General features: G+C 36.5%; 1 protein-coding gene across 1 annotated transcript in view; it reads left to right on the forward strand.

The window, feature by feature from the left end:
• USP46 (ubiquitin specific peptidase 46) overlaps positions 1 to 15,315 on the forward strand; it is a 34,800-nt gene extending 19,485 nt beyond the window's left edge. Inside the window, exons 5-9 of the mRNA XM_058023991.1 lie at positions 1,436 to 1,512; positions 6,744 to 6,827; positions 7,123 to 7,320; positions 7,996 to 8,074; positions 8,971 to 15,315. Coding sequence (XP_057879974.1) covers positions 1,436 to 1,512; positions 6,744 to 6,827; positions 7,123 to 7,320; positions 7,996 to 8,074; positions 8,971 to 9,072 — 540 coding nt within the window. The 3' untranslated portion in view covers positions 9,073 to 15,315. The remainder of the gene's footprint in view (positions 1 to 1,435; positions 1,513 to 6,743; positions 6,828 to 7,122; positions 7,321 to 7,995; positions 8,075 to 8,970) is intronic.
• Positions 15,316 to 23,456: the final 8,141 nt, after the last annotated feature.

Consider the following 23,456-nt stretch of genomic DNA (forward strand, 5'->3'; position numbering starts at 1 on the left):
GACACGATGTTCTCTGAAGCTTTGGTGCTTTATCTTTCAAATTTTAGTTGTATATTTATACTGCAGTCGATTGCTGCCAGTTTTGTGGTTTCCTGTCCTCTGTGGGTCAAGTCACGTCTCAGGGAAGATTTTTGTTTGAAGAACTGCTGCTCATTTCAGTTGGGTGTGCATTATGCCTCTGTACATCCCTGATAATACCAAAATTAATCCAGCCAAAGGTGTTTCTCCGCATTCAGGTCTGATATGGGCTGCATTCACCAAGCTTCTAGTATCCCTGACATAACAACAAATTTGAGCTCAAGGTGGTACATAACTATCACATCCACAGCACTGCAAAAATCTGAGTGTGAGGGACTTCTGCCAGAACAATGGATTCATCTCCTCACAGAAGTTCTTGATTTGGACTTCACTATTTTCCCATCTGATTTAGTTATTCTAAAGAAATACAATAGGAGGCAAAAACATGGGGTGTTCATGCAGCATTTTATAAAAACATTGTTATGAATATGACTGAATTCATATGCAGTAAGTATTTCTGCAGTCTTTTGACTCAGTTGAAGTATTACAAGAATTAGCCATTTGGATGATTTTTTGTTAATATTACTTCACCTTTGAGATTAAACACTCTTAGTGAAAAATAATTTTCAATGCAAAAATCGGGATCTGACGTTCTGAAAATGTTCAGACTTAAATTTTTTAGATAAAAACTCCTCAGTAAAGTTTTTCTCCTCTTGTTCTGTCTAAAAAAAAAGATTGGCAACACCAAAATGATTTTGCAAAATACTATCACTGAGCCATTTTTACCTTTAATATTTTAATTTTTTTAAATCAAAATATTGACCAGGAACAATATCCAATGGGGAAATGTAGCCGTGTCAACCAGAAATATAAACCCACACTTTTCAATACTCACTAGAAAGAAAGGATAACATGGTAAAGTATGACTTTTGTGACAGAAATATATTTGGAAATTATCTTCATTGCATCCTTAATAGTGGAAATAATTATGTAAGGATAAAATGTGAATGCATATTGTAATATGTTATACAAAGGGTAAACAATTTTCTGATAATAAAAGAAGGTAGGCTGTGTTACATAACAAGGAAACACTTAATGCACCAATCCCAGATGATATAAGGGAGGATGCTTCACCTTTACTGAACAATAGGCTGTCATTGATGGCCCATGGTTGGTGGGATTGGACAAGTGGAATAGACAAAAGCTAAATTATATGAAAGCTGGATTAGTAGAGTTACTAATAAATATCATACTGAACATTATTCAAACTGAGCTAAAAAAAATTAAAGCATTGAAATTAATTACTTTTATCTAAGAGCAATTTGTACAGAAATAAATATCATTAACATTTGTTAAAGATATAAACAGCGTTTAGATGTATGGCATCTCTGTTTTACATGTATGTGTTTTGCAACAGGTTAGTAGCAAAGATGAAGATTTTCTTGACCTTTCTGTTGATGTGGAGCAGAACACATCGATTACACACTGTCTAAGGTAAATGAATGCATCTTTTCAGCAGATAACTCTAACTGCCAGATTTTTCAGGTCTAGTAGGTATAGAAAAGAAAAGTACAATAACATGATTTAGATTTGAACTTACCCAAAGCGGGAGAAAAAAACTTTAAACTGTATGTTTCCTCTAATGACAAAATGTACATTATTGTACTTTGCTTTACACCCTTTCTCTTTCAATGTTTCTATTTGAAAGAGGAAAATAAATCAACTTTCAGGCAAAATAATTGATTGCTTTGTTGTCTGGAAGAATTGCTGCAGAATTATAATTGGCTTCAAAGAGATTTAAATGTGCTTGTATTTAAGCTTCTACAGAAGTGCTTTGTTGATTAAGATTCATAGACATATTAAAAGTTAAGTGTGTGTTTTGCAGAATGAGTTCTAGAGTCCATAGAGGGCAAAATATTTCAAAAGTCTATTTTATTATCAGAAATAGCTTATTCTGTGTCTCATCCTAAAATTATGTGAAGTCTTTTATTCCAAATTTCTGTTCTGCTCCTAGTATATCCCTAATTTAAAAAATCTAGACATCAAAAAAATTTTCAGTCTTGCATGAGTGATTATTCTGAGAGATTTAACAAGTCCAGAGTTTTGACATTAATACAATAAACCTATATTTAAGACAATGTATTGCTGTTCAAAGGTAATGATTATCAATTGGTCAAACTCCTTCAAAATTCAAAATTGCTATCAAGGTTGAAATTGCATTATTCAGTTATCCTGGAATGCCTAGGAGGTGTTTCCTGGTGTGCCATCCCAAGGTGAGAGTTAAGAAAGAAAGAATGTGAGGTACTAACTATTTCCTGAATCAGAAAGCAGTGACTTCTCTGTGAATATGACAACTGTACTAAGTACCTTCTGTAATAACTGAAAGTTTTTTTTCCTTCTCAGTTTCTGTTCAGTCTCCCTTAGGATGCTGTAGCAGTCCTTAGCCCTCAAGTAGCCCACACTGCATTAATTAGCCTGCCTGTAATAGGTGAGCAAACCAAAGAGAGGCTTTGGAAAGCAGTGCATTCTCTTTTTCTCCTGTAGTCTCTTTGCCTCTTCCAGTAGCTGAATCTTTGTTGGTATTACAGGTTTTTGTTTGCACACTTTTGAGTTCTTCACTGGAGCCACTACCCTGAACTTGCCAGTATTACTTACCTTTCCCTATGGTGTTCAAAGTCAGTTTGAAATCCCACTGAGCTGCAAGGGTGCTGCAATGCCTTTGGAAGCCCTTTCTAATCTGAGTTTTTATTTGGTTCTGTGGTACTGGAGACTGAGCTCTGACATTTTCTTACAGCTGAGTTTGGTGAACATGTTAAAAACTGCTGCTGCATAGATGTTACCATCTGTCCGGCTTTCTCTAGTTTTTTATTTACATTCTTGATTTTTATCTTCTTGGAAAAGTTTTGGTGGGAATGGCCATTTTATGTAAAGGCAGATTAAGCGCTTCATTAAAAATACCAATAGCATTTCTTCTACTGAACAGACAGTGACTGTGGCTTAAGAGATGTAAGAACTGCATCTGCACAACTGCAACCAACAAGTGAATGGTGGAGTTGAAAGTGACTCCAAGGAGGTTATCCCCTATTTCATGTCAGAGAGGATGCTTATCCAACCTGTTCCAGAAGATCTTTTCAGCAGTATTATCTTAATTGTCTATCCCAGTCCTTCTTGTTCTTTAGTACTAGGAAGTTTTTCCTGCTGTGTAATATGAATATTTGGTGTTTCAGTTCAAGCCTATTTCTACTTGCCCTGAGTACTCGAGATATAAACCAGGGGTTGCCCCCATTCCCCTTCAGTGGCCTTTTACATACAGGAAGAATGTAATCACTTTTTAAAAAATTTAAACACCCTAAGGTCATTCAACTTCTCCTTCTTAGGCTATCTTCTCTGGATCTCTACACATGTTTATTACTCTTCAGCCTTCTCTCCTATTGCACCTCTCTCTTGAACTCTGTCTTTCTTGAAGTTGCTGTCTAGAACAGGACATAATATTCCAAGAGAGATCAATACAATCCTGAGAAGAATGAATGCCCTAAGTCTCTTTATGCATTCCAGTGTAGAGTCTTTACTCCCACAGCATGACATGTATTTTGAAGTTTATCCATTGCTCCTTTTGGAAATAAAGGAAAGCAAAATCCCAATTTTTCTTTTCTTGAGGTGGTACAGGCCACTGTTTACAGATTGAATAGGAGGAGAGTTATCACCTCTCATCTATTCTATTGTGTTTTATGTTAGCAACATTTCAACTTCTGTTTAGAAAACATATATTCAGTTAGAATATGGATTTCCTCTCATTGCTGCTGGTATTATGCATTATTACACAAAATGTAAGTGCTTTTGTGGTTTCTTTCAATGGGAACATCCAAGTTATTACTCTTTTTGCAATCTTTGCTGTTTCCTTTTTTTTAACAATTGCTTTGCTGTGTCTTAATAGCTTTAAGGGCTGCTGCATTTAAAAGGTCAAATACAGAAAAGCTGTGCAAGATAACATTTAGGTATGAATCTCTTTACCACTACAGATGACTGTTCTTTTATTTCTGTAGTTTTTCAAAATGTAAGAAGTCCTTGAGTGCTCAAGATGTCTAAAGGACAGAAATAATAGAAGCCTCTGGCATGGTCTAAATCCACAGGATAGACAGCTGGGCCTGAAGCAATAAAAGTCTTATAACAAATATAGTATGTATCCATTGTTTTTATTTCCACTTGGAGTTGCAATGTTTATCAGTCAGTTTGATCCTGACTGGTATAATAATTGATATTACACTAATGATTCTCTCATGTCTTAAAACACAAAATTAATACTATTTATGCATATAAGCAATAGGAAGCATCTTTCACACTGTAGCAGAGAGGCTGTAGAAGCACAAGGTCAATGATAAGTTAGTACATCTTGAGCAGGTTTATTTAAAAATTTCTTTTTCTTGCTAAAATAACATATAAGCAGAATGCAGATTGGACTATTAATGGAACAGGAGAGAGTTAGACATATCTTGAAGCTAGCTTTGCAGGTCTAGAGAAGGGTTCTGCAAAGCTCTGGCTCTTGCACATGCAGACTTTGGGAACTCCAGTCAGTGATCTGTTGTTTTTAACTGTTCAACATCTATTAGAAGTGCCATGCTGAAAATTCTTGATTGCTGAAAGAGTTACTGAAGTTGAAATTATTTCAATTCTAACCATTTTTCAGTGAAACATATTTTTCTAATACTACCAAGAATGGATACCACCATGTTACTAATAAATAAATAAATACTACTACTAATAAATAATAATAATAATAATAATAATAATAATAATAATAATAATAATAATAATAATAATAATAATAATAATAATAATAATAGATATTAATAGCATCAGAATAACCAGTATATATTAAAAGGAATTCAGAAACTCTTTGAGTTTAATTAACTTCCATGGGAGACTTGGAATAGAACAAACCAATATCTATCAAATTTCTACCATCTGCACATGTTTGTTCATGTTAGAAAAACATTTTTCCTTGCTTCAATTTGAGATGAGAAGAAAACTAATAAATTCCCCAAATTTGTTTGCTTTTTTTAAAATTGAGACTCTAGGCCTTGAAAATAAATATGAGGCTCTTTCTCTAACAGCCAACCTAAAACTTTCACAGGCACATTCTACTGAGCCTTACATTCCCTGCACATATAACTCATCTTTAATATTTTCAAAAATTTCAGCTCTTCACTTACCTGAAAGGTTACCATGCTTTTCAGAGGAATTTGCTGAATCAAATTAATTTTATGTTTAAATTCAAATGTGAAATCACATATTGAGATCAGTATTTACTACTGAAGCAAATCCTTCCCAGTAACAATGTTTCTTTTCTTTTAGATAAAAAATAATATTTATGATCAAAATTTAGCTGTAACTTATCTTTCAAAATATGTATTTTTTTCTAAATTTCAGCTTTTTCTCCTCAGTGTTAAGACCTTATAAAGAAAATAAATCAGTAAAAGTAATCTCAGTTTTAAAAAATATTATGCAGTCATATGAAGTGCTTCTTTATCATGCTCTGTCAACCTTAAGCTTCTATGAGGTTAGGTAATTAACTTCTAATATCTATGCCCTAGCAAACTATGTAGTCTTCATCTCTCCCACCTACCCCTGTAGTGATGATGTCAGGAAGAAATAATCACCCAGAGTCCTCCCTTTGCCTTGTAAGACAATTCTGGTGCTGCCTGCTGTGAGAGCAGGCTGAAGTTGCAGACAGTGGGGATTCAGCCTCCATGAATGTGAATTGCAGTGATAGAAGTGAATTTATTTGTGTCTGAATTTGCCTGAAGTTCAGAAACCTGTCAGGTACAAGGTAGGGACACTCAATAAGACAGTTCTGGAATTCTAATATAGGGCCCAAAGTCACATGAAAACCCATGTGTTTAAAATGGAAGATAGGTGCTTATATCTGCGTTCACAGTTCTCAAAACTCCTGCTCAGCTGCAATGTAACACAAGAGATGACAAAAATAATTACTGGGTTTTTTTTACAGTTAAGTGGTGTTAGGCACCTTAAATTTTGCTCCAAAGCATATCAGCACTGTGACTTCCAGCAAATCTTTTCTGTGAGCTGAGAGATGCTATTAGACCAGCCTTCCACTGCCTTTGTCACCTTAGAAGCTCAATCCAGAAATATCTCCAAGTGTATTTACTTGATCAGGATTTACAAAATTTTCTATACCAGCTGCCTCTTTCCTTTTTTATAAAATGGAAAAGTATAATCTATAAACTTCTGGATAACTGTTCAAAAGGTTAGAGGATGCAGGAAACTAAGTTCAATTTATTTCTTCTTTGTAAGAGGATTCAAATCTTTCTTATGGAAGAACACCATAAAATGCGAGATATTTGGAGATGGCAGAAGTGCACTTAAAGTTGCTTTATTCTGCAAATAATTTAAAAAGAAATAGAATGAATTGAGTGATTATACCCAAATCTGGGCAGCACCTTTATGTGAGAGACCAGACAGAGGTCCCCATTTTGAGACACCTGACCTTTATTGGTATCATACAGAGGGCTTCAGCTCCCAATATAACTTGTCATAGCAGCCAGATACCCTAACTCCGTTTGCAAACCCCAGTACAGTCGCTTCAGATGCTTTAGAAAACTGGAATGGGTGAAGATTTCATCCTGTGTGTCTTTTGGGTTCCAGTTCATCAGCCCAAGTAAATGTATTCATATCCTTAAAGAACTGATGATTGTATTTTTTTACAGAGACTTCAGTAACACAGAGACACTATGTAGTGAACAGAAATACTACTGTGAAACTTGCTGCAGTAAACAAGAGGCACAGAAGAGGTAAGCAAAGAGCAGGCTGTTTCCCCATGCTCCTCCTGGGCTCTGGCAAACTTACTCCTTGATATTTATTTTGTTTAAATACCTAGAAACCTTTCATCCCAAATGCATTCTCTGTGTGGATGAGAGAGCCTGCAGAAGAATTTAAAGGCATGTGTCTTAGTGTAAAGGCCACTTCTAGTTGATTATTGTTACTTACAAAGTGCTTTTATAATGCAGCCATTTGCTTATTAAGGGAAGAGAGAATGGCCTTCAACTGGTCAGGTGTTCATTATATGCATTCTTAATGGTTTCACAGGATGAGAGTAAAAAAACTGCCAATGATTCTTGCCTTACACCTCAAGAGATTCAAGTACATGGAGCAGCTGCACAGGTACACGAAGCTGTCCTACCGGGTCGTGTTTCCCCTGGAGCTGCGGCTCTTCAACACCTCCGGCGACGCCGTCAACCTGGATCGCATGTACGACTTGGTGGCTGTGGTCGTTCACTGTGGAAGGTGAGGGGCCTCCATCTGTGTCACAGGCTGCTGGCAGGTGTTGGCCAAGGGCTGAGCTACCCCCGACAAAATATGGGGAGGATGGACTTAAAGCCTGCTGCTGCATGGACTTGCACGTGTCTTGGGCTGGACCATTTAATCAACATCCCTCATTGTAAATCTGTACTTGTTTAAGAAATAATGTCTCAGGTCTCCAAAAGTCACAAGTTTGGCTTAAATTGATAAAACTACCTCCTTCCTCACAAGACCCCTTAAAAAAGTTGGGAGCCAGGACTCTTTGAGGGCCAAAGGCTGTCTTCATGTCATCTGTTGTGAGACATACACGTCATCATGTAGGTCTCACAACAGATCATTTTGGTCCATTTCCCCCCCTATACTTAGTTCTTGCAGTTTTAAATGCATTTGATGCCTACCATGAGCAACTTGTTAAGTGTTCTGTAGGATAATTCGCTAAATGGTCCTGGTACAGATGAAAATAACACCTTTAGCTTTCAGCTGATTAGCTTTGCAACAACTTAAAATAAAAATGGAAAGGACTAAATGTCTAGAGTACCACTACAGGTGGATTTATCATGATTTTTATAACATTTAGTTATAATTCATAAAGAAATGTGACTTTTCAAAACGGACTCAGTAGTACATTCTAATATTTTGGGGTTTTGTTTTTCTTTCTAGTGGACCTAATCGAGGGCATTACATTACTATTGTGAAAAGTCATGGATTTTGGCTCTTGTTTGATGATGACATTGTAGAGGTCAGTATGCTGAAGGTCATGAGCACAACTTTTTTATTAATGAATGCTTCCCTGCTTGGGGTTAAAATTCTGATCCAGAACTGGGTAGAGACTACCAGTCTACAAAGCCACAGTTTGGTTGTAATGTTTATTTCAATTCTGTTAGGAAGAAAAATTGTAAACAAAATTATTAGTCCTGTAGTTTGTGCTCTGTCAGTGTCAGAGGGATTTTTTTATTTCATAGCAAGATCAAATGTTTTTAATACTTAAAGAGTTTAATTTTGAATGTTTTCTGTATCTAAAAACATAAATTTAATTCATTAAAACCATTTCACTTGGTAAAATTGAGCTAAGTAAAGCTAGCATTTCTGTAGAATTTTTAGTTTTGAATAGGGAAGTTACAAGTCTGAATTGTGTTGTTCATCTGGGATTGCCTGAATGTAGATTAGAGTAGAATCTGTCCCACAGCTATTGCAGATTCTGTCTGAACACTCTGAAATTCATTCTTATGCAAACCCTTTTAGGTCATTGTGGCCCACTGGCAAAACTGGGGTTTTGGGTCTGATTTCCTGAGAGGTAAGGAAAGTAAGAACTGGGATGCTGGATGGGGCAAGTCTTGAGGAAGATTTCTGAAAATTTGAGAAAGATGGGATCACATGGTCACATTTATGTGTTTTAACAGTGTTTATTACTGCATTCCAAGGAGTGTCTCTGTTATTAGAAAAAGCCTAATTCAGTTATGTTCAGTGACAGAAACATGCCTATGAATTTCATGAGTGAGATCAGCAAGGCTCAGCCCCTAATCTTTACCCTTTCACTGCTTAAATTGCAAGCAGTATTTGCTAATTGCAGTAATTTAATCTGTACTTAGTATTTGTTTTATCTAACAGCATATTAATAAAATATTTATTTTGCAGAAAATAGACGCTCAAGCTATTGAAGAATTCTATGGTCTGACCTCTGATATATCAAAAAATTCAGAGTCTGGCTATATTTTATTCTACCAGTCAAGAGAGTGACTTGGCAAACCGTGGTGACTGCGCACAAGGATGCTGCACGTAGAGGAAGGCGCCAGCTCCCCCAGATTGACTTTTACACAGCCCACATCCCGGATGGTTGAACAACAATACACTGTCTCCTGTTCCATGGTTTATGTGATGCTGACTGTGACCGTCCAGTCTTGACATTCAGAACTTTGTTTTAGAGGGGGGGGTTGTTTGTAGTTTTTAAGTCTGATTGAAGAGCTAATTGCAGTCAGATTTTAGTGGAATTTATATGGACTAACATTTACAGATAATAAGATTTGGATGTCAACTGTTAAACCCAATCCAGCTAGAGTAGTATTTTATATGAAAGTGTTCATTACATTTAGGACAAAATTATTTAAAACTTTCTAGATGGTTTTGGAGTGTGTTGATTTACAAAGCATTCCTTTAAATACATCCTGACATGTACTTATCCCTTTTAAGTGTAAGGAAAAAAATCAGTTTCATGTTTATTTGAGTTGTGGTTGTATAGGGGATTTTTTTACATGTTACTCTGCTGCAGAAAAGATATTCTTCCAAAATCATTTAAATTTTGATTGTTAAAAACTTTCAGAGTGTAACTGCAGACCTAAAATTCACATAGAGGGATTTAAATTACACTGGAACTAAGTAATTCTGTATGTTCAGCCACTTTGTCATGAGATAGTACAGATGAGGTGAGATTTCAGAACTTACAGAGCACTGGAATAAAGGGAGTAAGATCGCACATATGATACAGAGATAAGTTGCTTTTATAAAGATTGAGCTTAGATTTTTGTTAAAATTATATAGTTTACTTGGATTGTGTTGTGATTGCAACACTGCTCACATGTAACATATCCATCAGGACTGAAATTATCCAATCCATTTAAATAAGCATTGTTTGTACATACGACACAACTTGATCCTGCAATTTTCTCGACATCTGTAGGTCCCATTTTCATTTCTCAAGACAGAGTCAATTTCTTAGAAATATGATACATACCAACCACTAGTGTACATGCTGTCATGTATATATCATCCTTAACATTTTGGTCATATTTGACAGAGTTTTGTCACCACAGAAACAGATAGGGATCTGGAGTGCTGGATTTCAAAATTAGTACAAAAGACCAAGTTTGTGATTTTTCTGGATTAATTTGGATGGCACTTGTCATGCACTGGGTAATAAAATTTCTGAATTCACCTGAATACCTGAATTTGGCAAAGAATAGATGTAGAAGAAAGTATCAATAGGGTTTGAGAAGGGATTGATAGTGGCTTGAGTCAGTGGTCATGCTGGGTAACTACCTTCTTCAGTTTGCCACTTCCACTCCATTATACAATTCTTGAACTTCAGTAGCCAAAATCCTATTCCAATGACGTAACAGCAAAAAAACTCTTCTTTGTCTTCATGGGGACTGACAGTTCTAGTATTTATAAGGAAATATTCTCACCCTACAAAATTTATTTCTACCTGTTACATTTTATTCACTCATTATGTATTTATCAGACAATGTTGATTTTTGTCTTTTTTCTTTAAGAAGCCTGCCTGACACTTTATGGCCAACAATCCCTTTCAAGAAATGGCTTTTGAAGTTCAGCTGCATCTCATATTTTAGTGTTCTGTAGAAAAGATAATAGTGTTTTTCATTGTTCTCTACTGTGAATGTGAAATATCTTTTGTGAAATATTGGTGAAAATTAAGTAGCTTCTACTGTGACATCATTTGAAGTTCAGTTGGATTTTTCAATGGCCATTTTTTAAACTAAGGCAATGTAGCACTTTACACTAAATGAGAAACAGAAGTGGACTTTTCAGCAAAGATTATTTGTGATTTATCATGTTATTATACTGATGCAAGAAGGGAGACATAGAATGTAACCTTAGAGGACTTAAGTGAATGAGAGTAGTGGTCTACAGAGATCACTCACATGAGTGAAGGCTGGTATGCAGGTTCAAGACATGCATAATTAGGATGCAGCCCTTATTCTTTTATTGATGTTAGAATGAAATGTTCTGTCTCTAATACAGAAGACAGACATCTTACAGAAGACTTCAACTCCCACTGAGACCCAGGAGCTTTTCCTCTGAAAAGCTAAACCTGCAAATCCCTCTTTAATTGATTTATTTACAAACATCCAGAATTTCTGTATAAAAAGATGAAAATTACTGGCCTTTTAAAATGAATAAGGTTTCCTTACTATGAATGAAATCACTTTCTAGATCAGCATTAATCAGTGCTGGACCAAAGGTCTGTATTTTGCAGTTTACTGCTGAACATTCTCACAGCATTCTTTTGTTTTGAAAGATTCAAAAAACCCAGATATTCTTAAGGTCATAATTTGAATCTTCTGGGCTCATGTTTATTTGAAAAGTAAATTTTCATAAAAATAATTTTTAAATCAGTTTCATTTTAGGAAACATATTCCTTATTTCAATAGATCTATGGGCAAATTGGTTTTAAAAATGTTAATGGTTTGAATTAATATTTAAATGCTAAACTGCAGAATAATAATCTATTTTTCTCCACTGCAAGACAGCTTTAGATTGTAAAACATACAGATCATCGCAGTAAGTTATTGAGAGGAAAATTACTAGAATAAGCTGCTTCACAAAGTATGAAAAAGCATTTTTAATTCATGCTGGCCCATGGAAAGATCACAGCACCAGTATCACGCCAGTCCAGCATCAGTAGTCTGACATCAGCTCTGAAGCATTGTGGAATACACAGTTCATATTAACATTGGCTAAACTAAGGAGCATTTTCTTTTGGTTAACAAAGTTGTGGTCACAATTCTGTAGATTGGATCCAGTCTCCAGTGCACTGAATGTCTTACATCAGTCCAAAAGCTGTCTGTCACAGCTCTATGAATTGTGCCAGTCTAGGCAGAGGAACTCTTCTTTGTGAAATTAAGCACATTCACTCAGGTTTTGCAGGACTGGGATCCCCACAGGATCAGTCTTATGGTGTAAAGTATTTCAGTTGATTAAATAAAGCATAATCCTTTTTCTCTTATGCTTATGCATAGATTTCCAGTCCCTTACGAAATAATGGAAAAATACCTAAGACAATAAAAGATTTTCAGCTAGCAGCTAGAAAACAAAATGCTAGCACAGATCTCTAATACTATTGTGTGCTTCCCTAAAATGACTGTATTTTATGGTGTCAGTTCTGGGTATATTAGGTCTAACAACAATTGGAGTATTTCAATTGTTTCCCATGCTGTTGCTGAGATGCACTATCCATTTATAAATACTATTACAATGTTCTTTACTGAGAAAAAACCTCATTTTTGTCTTATCTGTGTTTCCACAGCACTGCAGCGCTGATGAATCAGTTATCTTACAGGATGAACTCAGAACTCAGCTGTATTTCCAAGAACAGGCTGTCGGGATTTTATGGCATTTCTAATGTGGGGATATAGCAGAGGGAGGCAGAAGAGTGGAGTGATGGAAAAGCCATACCAATGAAACACAACACCTTTTTGAAATTATGTCCCAAAATTACTCCTGTCAATTCTATTTTAACAATTTAGTTACCTCAGAGTGCTAGATTATGTATGAAAAGTTTTGTTCCTTTAGCAGTTGAAGCAAAGAAAACAAAGAAGCAGGAGTTCCTTTCTTATCAGGTTTAGTGTAAATTCAACTGAAATTCACCTTACATGATGGATCCTAAAGTGTTACCACAACCTTTTCTCTTCAGACATTACATTTCAGTCACTCTTCTGTTCCAACTTCATGTATTGGCACCTGAGCTGACAGCTTGCAGCTGCCAGTGATTTGAGGCCTCTCAACAGCAAACCCTTTTTATTTTATCTCTTTTTTGCTGCATGTGGCTGATAGTTGTGAGCAGTGTCTTACAGCTGAATGAATACTAGAAATTTTATTAAGTTTTGGCTGTGTACCTGTTCTTTGCTAATATCTTTTAGAAGAGTTTGTTTTAATTTATTTTTCTTTTGTTGGTCTGTTACTGTATTTGTATAATAACTTATGTGGTTAATACTATTTGTTTTGCTTTAATTTTTATGTATTTTTTAAAATGTAATCAACCCAAGCACTTTAAGCAACAATGTCAATCTTGTGAAATTCCAATCAGCTTAATATTTTGCCTTTATCTTACTGCTTTTGGAACTGTTTGCTTGTGATCCAATATCTCTAGTTACAACTCAATTTCCATTTTTAGGCTTGTAGTCCTAGCTGGATTGTAAAATTGGAAAGCCCAAGCATTTTCATACATATTTGTTCATGTATAAGACGTACCTGATGAGTTGCACTCTGCACATTTCACAGCCTCTTGTGCTCTCTGCCTGCTGACCCATCTGGGGATGACTGCAGTACTTCAATCTGTGACACAGTTATCAATGACTAAAATTTAGAAAAGCTCTAGTTCTTACAGGAGAATTCTCTTTTACCAGACACAGAGTCAGCCGTCAGTCAGCTGATAATACAGGTATTGCTCTCTTTGCTGCTTTATAAATGCTCTGTTTGGTCTCAACTGTGAATAATCTGATGAGCCACAATTATTCTTGGCTACTGTGTGTGTGCTGGCAAGGAGAGCAAATTTTTGCATCTTTCTTCTCTTCACTTGGGCCAATATGAAGCAAAGAGATAATGAAGTAAGATAAATGCTTGTCTAAAATGATGGGTTTTAGAGGGCAGCATCTGTGGTGTCCATATCAGAAAGCCAGCGACTTTCTGTGTTGTTAATGCAAGGGTTATTCCTAGTGCTTTAGATACTGTATTTTCTTTGATCAGTGAAAAGACCAGAACTTTTTCTTGTTGCATCTGTTCTGATCCTGAGGTGTTTCTTCTCAATTTAACATGGCCCTTACTATGTAAATAGCCCTTGGCAAGTCTTGATAGACACCCATTTAATTTCTTTGCGGTTAGTATGCATTACTTCAAAGAGATTGCTTGAACCTGTCTACAAAATGTATTCAGATAGCACAGTTCTTTTGCATACAGGGTCAAATAACACCTATCAGGAGGTATGTGCCCACCTGATGGGACCATCTGGCTAAACCCACACCATTTTACATACTAATGATTCCTAACCCTCTAGGAGGTTTGGTTGCTGGCTTTGCCTGACTGATTCAATACAAAACTGCAAATAACTCCCTTTATTCATGATCTCTTGCTATAATTCTTCAATAAATTCTGTTTCATTTGGTTATCAAGATTTGGGATTATTGTACTATGTAAAATAAATTGTGTGTGCCATTCACTGCAGTCAATTTAACAGCCTAGTGCTTCTGATGAAGGTTGTGGCAGGTGGCAAGAATATGAAAAAGTAACTTTTCTGTAATAGCACAGTAGCTCTGTGGGAGAAGCTGGACTGACATGCAGCTTTCTAATCTCTATCCTCTAGATAATCCTGACCCTTCTCATAGGATTCCAGAGTGGCAGGACTAAGCCCTTCATGAAGACATCTTGCAGTTCACCAAAACATTGCTTGCTGCAGTAGATAATTAAAGAGTATCTGCAACCCCTCTGTCCCCACTCCCCAGAATCTCATTAATTGGTACACATTCCTTGGAGGGGCTGAGCTTAAACCTCAGCTTTGTATTTGCAATGGTGTTCATGTTTGAAACGTCCCACCCCAGACTCTGGCCACAGACTAAATTGTTTCCTAGTCCTCTCTCAACTCTCATTCTAACAGCAAGAGCAACATCAGGGATGCCATGTTACAGGTGCCAGTGGTTTTCCTGGAGACACTTTTCTAATCTCAGTGGCTTTCATTTAAAAAGACCTAACACAAGCTCCATTACTTATCATGATGCTTTAGGAGTAAAGCAACCACATCCTGTATGGATATGAATGTAGGGTAGCAGGAAGAAGAAAGAGAAGAGCATGAAATATGGAAAGGGTTGGTTTTTTTCAGAGGCTTTGAATATGTGTATCTGTTTGTAAATATATAGTCCCTCTCTACCTTGTCAAAATGATGCAATCATAATAAAATACTTAAATTTTGTGCTAGTTTTTTAAATGGAATAAGAGGTAGCAGAATTTGAGGCACTCAGTTGGGGACACATACAAATACTGGATTTCTAGTACAGCATACAATATTCGGTGTATGTGTACAGATGAATATCTGCTCTTTTTAATCATCATGTACATGTAATTGAACCCTGCACCACCTGCAGAACTGTAAGATAAAAATCATGTTGGTTATTAAGGTTGTAACATAAGAAAACAGTATTTTCTCCTGTTAACATGTTTATATTTTACATAAAATAAACTCTGTAGCTGATCTCACTTCCATTCAATTTGTTTTGACTTCAGCTGGAGCCATACTAAGGCTGAGTATTGATGTTGGTTGTTACACAACATGTTTTTGAATGTCAGATGCCTGTGTTCTTACAGATGACAAGAATACTCATGCTTGCTTTTTATTTCATTTAAAGTGATCAACACATTTTAAGTGACTTCCGAGAATATTTCCCCCCATGGGCTGATTGACTCTGAAGTATCTTAAAAGAACAAGTTTTGCAAGTATTTTCTGAGCTGTCTTGGTAGAATATACATACAATTGCACGACTGAGCTGTGCCCAGTTAAAGCACACCACCATTGGCCTTGTCAATGTTTGAGCTTCAAAGTTTCAGCTAAAACTGAAGAGAATAAAAATCAGCCAGAATTGAACTACCTTTAAATCAGGAACCAATGAGCCCTTTCAGCCTGGGATTTTACCTTGACTAATGGAGTGGAAAAGGATTTCGCTACTGAGGTCTAAAATTTTGTCCAAGAGTTGAAAGGTTCCTGTTGTCTGCTGATTTTCCTTTAGTTGTTCATTAACAAACACAATTTACATTCTCAAAAGTGAGGTAAATAAAGGACTGGAGTTTCTTGCTCCTGTCTAAATGGATTATCTTTATCCCTTCATATTCATTTAAGGAACTGAAATCAAACATAGCTGCCAAACTGCATGTTGCATTTATAGCTAACACACTGTAAGATTTATGGCACATCAGACTATCAAAGGACTGGGTTGGAGGATTTCATATCTTATAGTACATGTTTCTTTTAAAATTAAAAATATTTGAAGTACCTTCAAATTTATTCCTGGGTTATTAGGACATAAGTGTTTGACTGCAGGATGGAGACAGAAATTTAAAACAAAGGAGATGACTGAACTAAATATTCACAAATCCATTATTTTAAAACATTTTGAGGAAATAGAATTAATGGTGTACAAATTAAGAAACCAAGAAATAGTTGCCAGTGGCAGGATTCATATTCATTTTATGTGAACTTCACTAGAACTTCTCTCACTTCAGAAATGCACTTTCCTAGAAGCTGTATGATGTTTACCTGTATCTTGGTTCCTTATTCTTTTGTATGAATTAGATTAATCATTTTGCATTAAACAGGGTTATGTTCTGTGCACCAGATAACCAGAGAAATGTTAAAAAATATAATTTAATCTGAATTGAAAAGTCAGATATGGTAGGAGAAAATTGTAAGGTTACTCATTTAAATGTAATCACCAGACTTCAAATGATATTTATTAGATATTACTAAATACATGACATAGAAAACCACGTTCCACAATTCTGGAGATATCAATTTCCTTGAGTGCTTGTGTGCAACTTAAAAATCTAGTACCAATTCAAGAAAAATAGGACAACCATTTTCAACATATACACACACACACACACACACACACACACATATATGGCAACAGGACATTTCCATTATCTGTTCTGGAAAAATCTTCCTCTTATTAATTTTTTTACTAGTACTTTGAGATCCCTGCCTCACCTTGTTAAATTTCACTCAGCCTCACTGCCTCACTGCACAATGCAGAGTTTAACCAGTCACAAACATTTCACCTGGTGCTAATAGTGCATTTCATCTCACCATGAATACAGAAATTGCAAAGGAGTCAACACCCCAGAGTTTGCAGGTTGGCCCAGGATGAATGGAGAGACCTACCAGGATCAAATAAAAGTCAAGAGGCGGAGGCTGATAAAGACTTTTTTCCAAATCACTGCAAGAGTAAAATAAAGAGGTCAAAGCTGAATGAAATTTGGAATAAGACAGAGTGAAACAGCCTTTGGATTTAATTTGACACACATATGAAAAGAAATATTCAAGTCATGTACAGGGCAGAACCGAAGATGTGGAAACAGAAGATACAGACATCACCCAGTATTGCAAACCAGACATCACAAATGCTTAGAGAGCAAGTTTTACTATCAATCACATCACTATGGCTGTAAGGAAGCTCCAGGTAGGTTCGCAGCTTAACAGTGGGATTAGTAATAGCAGAATCTGGAATAAAGTTTCTTATAGCATCCTCATACAAATTCTGGTGAGCAGAACTGTGATTTCTGTGCAGCTGTAAGGCATGGTAATGTGAGGAACACTGTGAACACTGGAGAAGAACTACTACTATTGTTACTGAATGTGTGGTTATCTCTGCTCTTTGAAAACAAGTTTCAAGAGCAAAATATAATCTTAAATTTTATTTATTCACTAATCATGTAATTTTCACTTTCATTTATGAAGCATTTTTCATCCTCAAGGCAGTTTACCTGATAATCAAATAAACTTTCAAGCCTTAATTGGGTGAAAATGGTAGAAATTGGGTAATGTGTACCAAAATCCTTATATATTTTAAATAACTTCAACTTGAGCTGAATCTGGCCACCACTTAGCTAGAGCAGTTGAACTGTAGGAATATTTTCACCAGCTCCTCAGTAACTACCTTGATGACCCCTTCACTTCTGGTGATGCCTGGAAAGGCTACCTAGAACAGAGGCTAGACAGAGCTAAAGGATAAAGGTAGGTATTTATTGAAAGCCTTTCACAAGTTACACCTTGGGCAGTGCAGGAGTCTCACAGAGACTACACCCAAGGTGGACTACAATCACAAGTTTTTCAGACAGATAAAAGTTTGGTCTATTTGCATATCAGAGGTTAATTGTCCAATTACACCTTCAGGTAATGTAATCACATTCCCTCAGTTTGCTCCCCCCAATTCACTTTTTCTTCATGTTTTTTGGGGCCTGAGACAGTAAGGTGTCCTTGAGTTTCAGGCCTATAGAGAAATTGTTTTTTCTGAATAAAATGGGAGAACGGCAGCTGACAGGCCATGGAGTTTTAGAGTTATACACTAAAGCAGTGCTTAAGTTTTAGCTTTTATATTGAAGAATATAAAAGCTAAAACTTAAGGCATCACTGGATGCAGTTCAAAGTGCAGACCCTGTAGCACACTGATCCACTAAAACCTGATGCCTTGCTCTCTCTAATGCAGCTCATCTTGCCTGGAATGCACTGGAACAGTTGAGGTTACTCAGGAATTTTGTCATTACAGCACTTCACTTTCCAAGGAATAGGTTGGTTTTCTTTTGCCCCTTCATAATCATTAATTATTATACACTAGCAGAAAATATTAGGTAAAGCAAGGATGATGTAACTTATTTATGGTTTATTTCTCTTTCTTAATTCTGGATGTATATTTTCAGATGAACAAAAGTATTCTGAGATGAGGTCACAGTCTGTTTTAATTCTGCAAGGTGAGTAATTGAGGCAGAGACCAGAGACCAGGCAATTACCAGAGTAATTGAGGCAGTGTTGACTAAGGCAGCAGCATGACACTCTCTTGCCCTTCAGAATATGGCCTTGAGGACAAGATAAAGCCCAAAAGAATTCTTCCCCCTAACCTTTACAACTGTGATATTTTTAAATACTCAAACACAGGTTGCTAATTCTACTGTTGACATTTATGGGATATTTCTGGGCATACTGCATCACTATCCTGTCATGTTGTTTCGATCAACATTGAATCAACCAAACTTTTGTATTAACATGCTTTAGAGTAATATTCAATATTTATATTAAATTGTATTTTTGCCGCGACTTAAAGAACACTGTTCATTATAACTAAAATTACACATTCTTACTTATTTATTGTTCCCAAATGCAGTTACAGAGGATGAAGAAAGACAATCAGTTTGTCCTAAAAGAAGTGGTACTGCAGAGCACAGACTGTGCCCAGCCAGTATTTGGTGTGGTAATAGCTGTGAATAAAGGTTCACTGTTTCATGTCTCTGTTTAGTTGTCATGACACTTGTAAAAATAATGTACCTGGAAAATGTGTTTCCTTAATATAGTGAATCTCTGGCTCTCACTCTTGTGCAGCCAAACCCCACCTCCTGATGCTGAGCTGAGAACAAACCACTTCATTCATCATGCTCTAAATACAGTTGAACTTTATTTATCCAAAGGTATTTTACTCAAAATCCCTGCAGTATAATAATAAGCCATATGTCCCAGGTGATTTTTTTTTCATGAAATTGTGTTAAATATTAATTCATTATACTATTTCTTAAGGAAAAAACCCAAGGTACAGGAACAAGGTGGCAGTACTCTAGTGACATTTGTGCCCTTTACATTGGGGTGTTGGATTTTTACTTCCTATTAGCCATTATGTATGGGCTACCTTATTTTTCCTACTACTGCTGTGATGTTGGACAGTATCATCTACTATTCCAGCTCTCCTTGAGTGGAAGAGCACTTATCTTCTCTTTCTCCAAGGGATTGCAATGTCAGTCCACCAACTTCAGTGAATTTTGCAATGATTTATTAGCCCCTACTATTGGGTACATTCAGAGGACTCAGCCCTTGGGAGAGTATGTTCAGGAAAGCAGCAAGGGCTGTATATTGGACAGGCAAATCTGAGCTTTCCATTCTTATCCCTGTCAAGAACTCATTTTATTACATGGGACAAAGAATGCAACCTCTCCCTTCCTCTATTTCTCAGCTAGAAAATGAGTAAGCCAAGATTTATACACATCAGAGAACTATGGAGCCTAGATCAGAGAAGTAGAGGTTGCCACCTAAATACTCTTACATGCACAATAATTAGGTTATCACATTTTTTCCCTTTTCAGGCACTCATCAGTTAATAATTGCAGCACTCCTTTCAAGGAGGGCGATTTGTAAACATTAAGAGTAGTTAACTGCTATTTGACACAAGATCTTTACAAGACAACAAAAAAATGCCCAGAGGTGGCAGGAATTAATTCAGTGATACAAATGTGCTCCAAATTTGTCATAAAAGGACAGTACTATTGGATTTTATTTCCAAGCAACATTCCCCCTCACAAGGCCAACCGAAGTCAGAGTAAAAAAATACCAGGTCCAGCTCTCTGTCTCTCACCATGGCTACATCTAGTGGTTTCAAAGGAAGGGGAGAAAATTCTACAGGAGACAGCTTATGAAATAAATGACCCATTAAAGATCACTTCTTTAGAAAGCAATGGAACTTTACAAGGGAAAGAAACTTTCTATCCAAGCTTACTCAGTTTATGGTTGCTTTTTTTACAGATAGGAATTAAGCTAATGGGTTATGCACTGTGTATTGCCTCATTCTTCATGTATCTGCTTAGCTAATTCCCCCCAAAAGTATTTTGTTATCCATAATAATTTTCCATGTATGCCTTAGATAATGAGATGCTATCATGTTATTTACAGCAGTACTTATTATTACTTATCTTGGGCCCTGGACTGATTACATGGATACATGAATATCAGCAAAACTGACCTAACAAGCATAAGGCAATACTGAGAAAACCAACCAACCAACCAACCAACCTACCAACCAAAGCCAACAAACAAAAACAAAAAAACAAACCCCCCCCCCCCCCCCAAAAAAAAAAAAAAAAAAAAAAAAAAAAAGAAACAGCCCTTTAATGGCGTTATAAAGTTAAATAGCAAAAAGGTGAGGCTTTTTATGGAAACATTTTTTTTCTAGAACTCTGTCCTTGAAGGATTTTACTCTTGGGTTTTATACTCTTCATTTTAATCTTTTTTTGCATATCTGCAGAGTAGAGAAGTCAACTAAGTCATGGCACTGTTCTGGGAAGGAAGTGGTTAATGTCCATGAAGAGAAGTAAGAAATGCTGTGTTCCCTTTATAAAGGGCAATTCCTCGCCCACATGGGCATTTGGAGCTTGTATGGATCAAATAACCCACGTTTTGAGTCTGGAACAAACAATATGCACCCTGCAGAAGTGAACCATCCTCAGCTGTCACTGTGACGGGCTGGTGGCTCAAAAAGCTGCTGCTCATTTCCAATGTCTGTTTTTATCAAGCCCTTTTAACTGGTCACCAAACAAAGAAAAGGCAAAAGCATATAAGATCTTTTCTAGAGGAAAATCTTAATTTAGCTGAATGTTAATTTTATAATGCTGTCTAGCTATAGCAGAATAATTTGCTTTTGCTTGCTGCACACACACAGCACACACACAGTCAGGAAGGGACTCCACAAAACCTTCTCAGCTTCTTTGAACAAGTAAGAAAAGCTGTGTCACTGGGTGGCTTTTCTGCTTAACTAAGAGACTTCACATAACAAATAAGTGAAGTCAAGGACTTTGCATTACAAAGTCACTGTCCCTTGGTTTCAGCTGTATCAGCTACATGAAACAAAAATGTTTTGTTCTACTTAGTCCTTTCCTTTGGGGACATTTACCAAGTGTTGCCTTTACTCTTCAGTTTCTACTTAACCTTCTACTAATCACCTCAGCATTCCCAAATTTCAGGAAATCCACAGATCTGTCAAATCCAGACCTGAAACCAGTTCCAAGTTTATAAATTTGATGTGAAAACATAAGTAATACTTGTCTTTAGAAGCAGCACATCCAACTAACCTCGCTGCTAGGACTGTTCTGAGTTTTGTAAGCCATGTGGTTCAAATCCATTGACATGGGGTGAAGGCTGGATAGGTTGTGCCCGCTTTCCTGCTGGGTGATACAGCAGATTAGATAACTAATATAAGTGTGTAACACAGGAACTTCTAAGTAGCAAGGATTTTTTCTAAACAGTTAAACATCACCCCCTTTTACTTGCTTCTCAGTCAATAGACAATTTCACACACAAAGAACACCGTGCACTCAGGTTGGAAACCTATTTGGGAGGGTGATGGGGAAGAGATGGGTGGCTGCCTCAGGCATGAGCTTCAGGGCATGGCATCCTTCTGCTCTGCGCTGTCCTGCAATGCTAATGAGAACACCAAATATCATCCCACTTGTTACTTTGTAAAAAATATTCTTAAACCCGTGTTTTCCCACCCAAGTGTTTTGCAACGGAAACTTCTCTTCCCATTGCCGTTTCCTCTGGACTGTAGCATGGATATTAATTCGCAGGAGTTGCAGTAGGAGAAAACGATGATTTTATTTCTCAAAGAAAATTTATTTTCTTAGCAGCAGATGAATTCTCACACTGAAATCATTCACACTGGAACTGTAGTCTCCTCCTGTAAAAAAGCATTGCTTTTCTTTCTTCCAAATCCTACCTGCCATCCTTCAATAATTGGAATTTAATAAAAAGCCTAACAAAGCAAATACCTCAAGAAAAACCTCAAGTGTCAGTGAACAAAGCAGGCCCAGGCCCTGAGGAACAGGGTCTGATGAAAATTGAGATCAAAACAAAGCACTTTATCCAAATAACCCCAATGGGCATGAATTATTATCGTTACATTTGTGCAATATTTGATACATATAAGCAGATGGGAAAGAAATCCTCCCTTTTGCATGCTACAACTCAGTGTGCTTTAGGTGTTGACTAAAGTCAGCTGGAGCAGTTTTTATTGTGCTGTGTTGGAAAGCTGTCCAGGACAGGCAGTGACCAGGTGTGCGTTAATTGAAAGTGCGCAATAAAGCTCTCAGCTCAGTGCATGTCACTGTGCTTGCAAATGCAGTGTGGGGATCGTGGCCCTTGGTAGCTCATGATGAATTTCCTGCTGTTATAAGCTCTCTGACAGTTTTGCCTGTGCTTTCTAGGACAATTTTCAAAAAAACTGAGTCAGAAAAAACCAAAAAATGAGCCAGGTTTCTGGAGAAGCCATCAGCTCCAGGAGAGTGGTTCATCATGGAACAGCAGAATTTGAGGTCAGTATTTTTTTCTCCTCTCTTTTAGTCCCTGGCTGTAAACTGACAACTTGTGTAAGAACAACTTGTACACAAGGAGCTTGAATAAAAACTTCTTCTAGGCTGTTTGATCAGGAGTATGTTTGACAGGGGTCTCTCTCTGATGTTGGGAGCAAAGAGAATTCAAAAAAGGCATGGTAAAGTTTAAAAAAATTCAAAAATGTTCTCATGCTACATTTCTTTTGATTCTTTGCTGCCTGGGTCACTGATCAGTATGTATTTTGTCTCTGTGGAAGTAAATTTCCAGTCTCTGATATCAGAGAAAACAGAAGTTAAATTGAAAACTACATCTACTCTTTAATTTTTTTATGATTATTTTCACATAAATCACTTGCATTTAAGCTGCCGAAAATCTCTCCCAAAGATCTTTTTTTATTATTTGCTATAGCAACTCATCAAGAAGAAAAATTTTTAGTTTACTGTGTACCTAAGTTATAAACTCACATTTTACAGATTCCAACATA

The sequence above is a fragment of the Melospiza georgiana genome, chromosome 5 (genome assembly GCF_028018845.1).
Source record: "Melospiza georgiana isolate bMelGeo1 chromosome 5, bMelGeo1.pri, whole genome shotgun sequence".
In the NCBI taxonomy this organism is placed as follows: domain Eukaryota; kingdom Metazoa; phylum Chordata; class Aves; order Passeriformes; family Passerellidae; genus Melospiza; species Melospiza georgiana.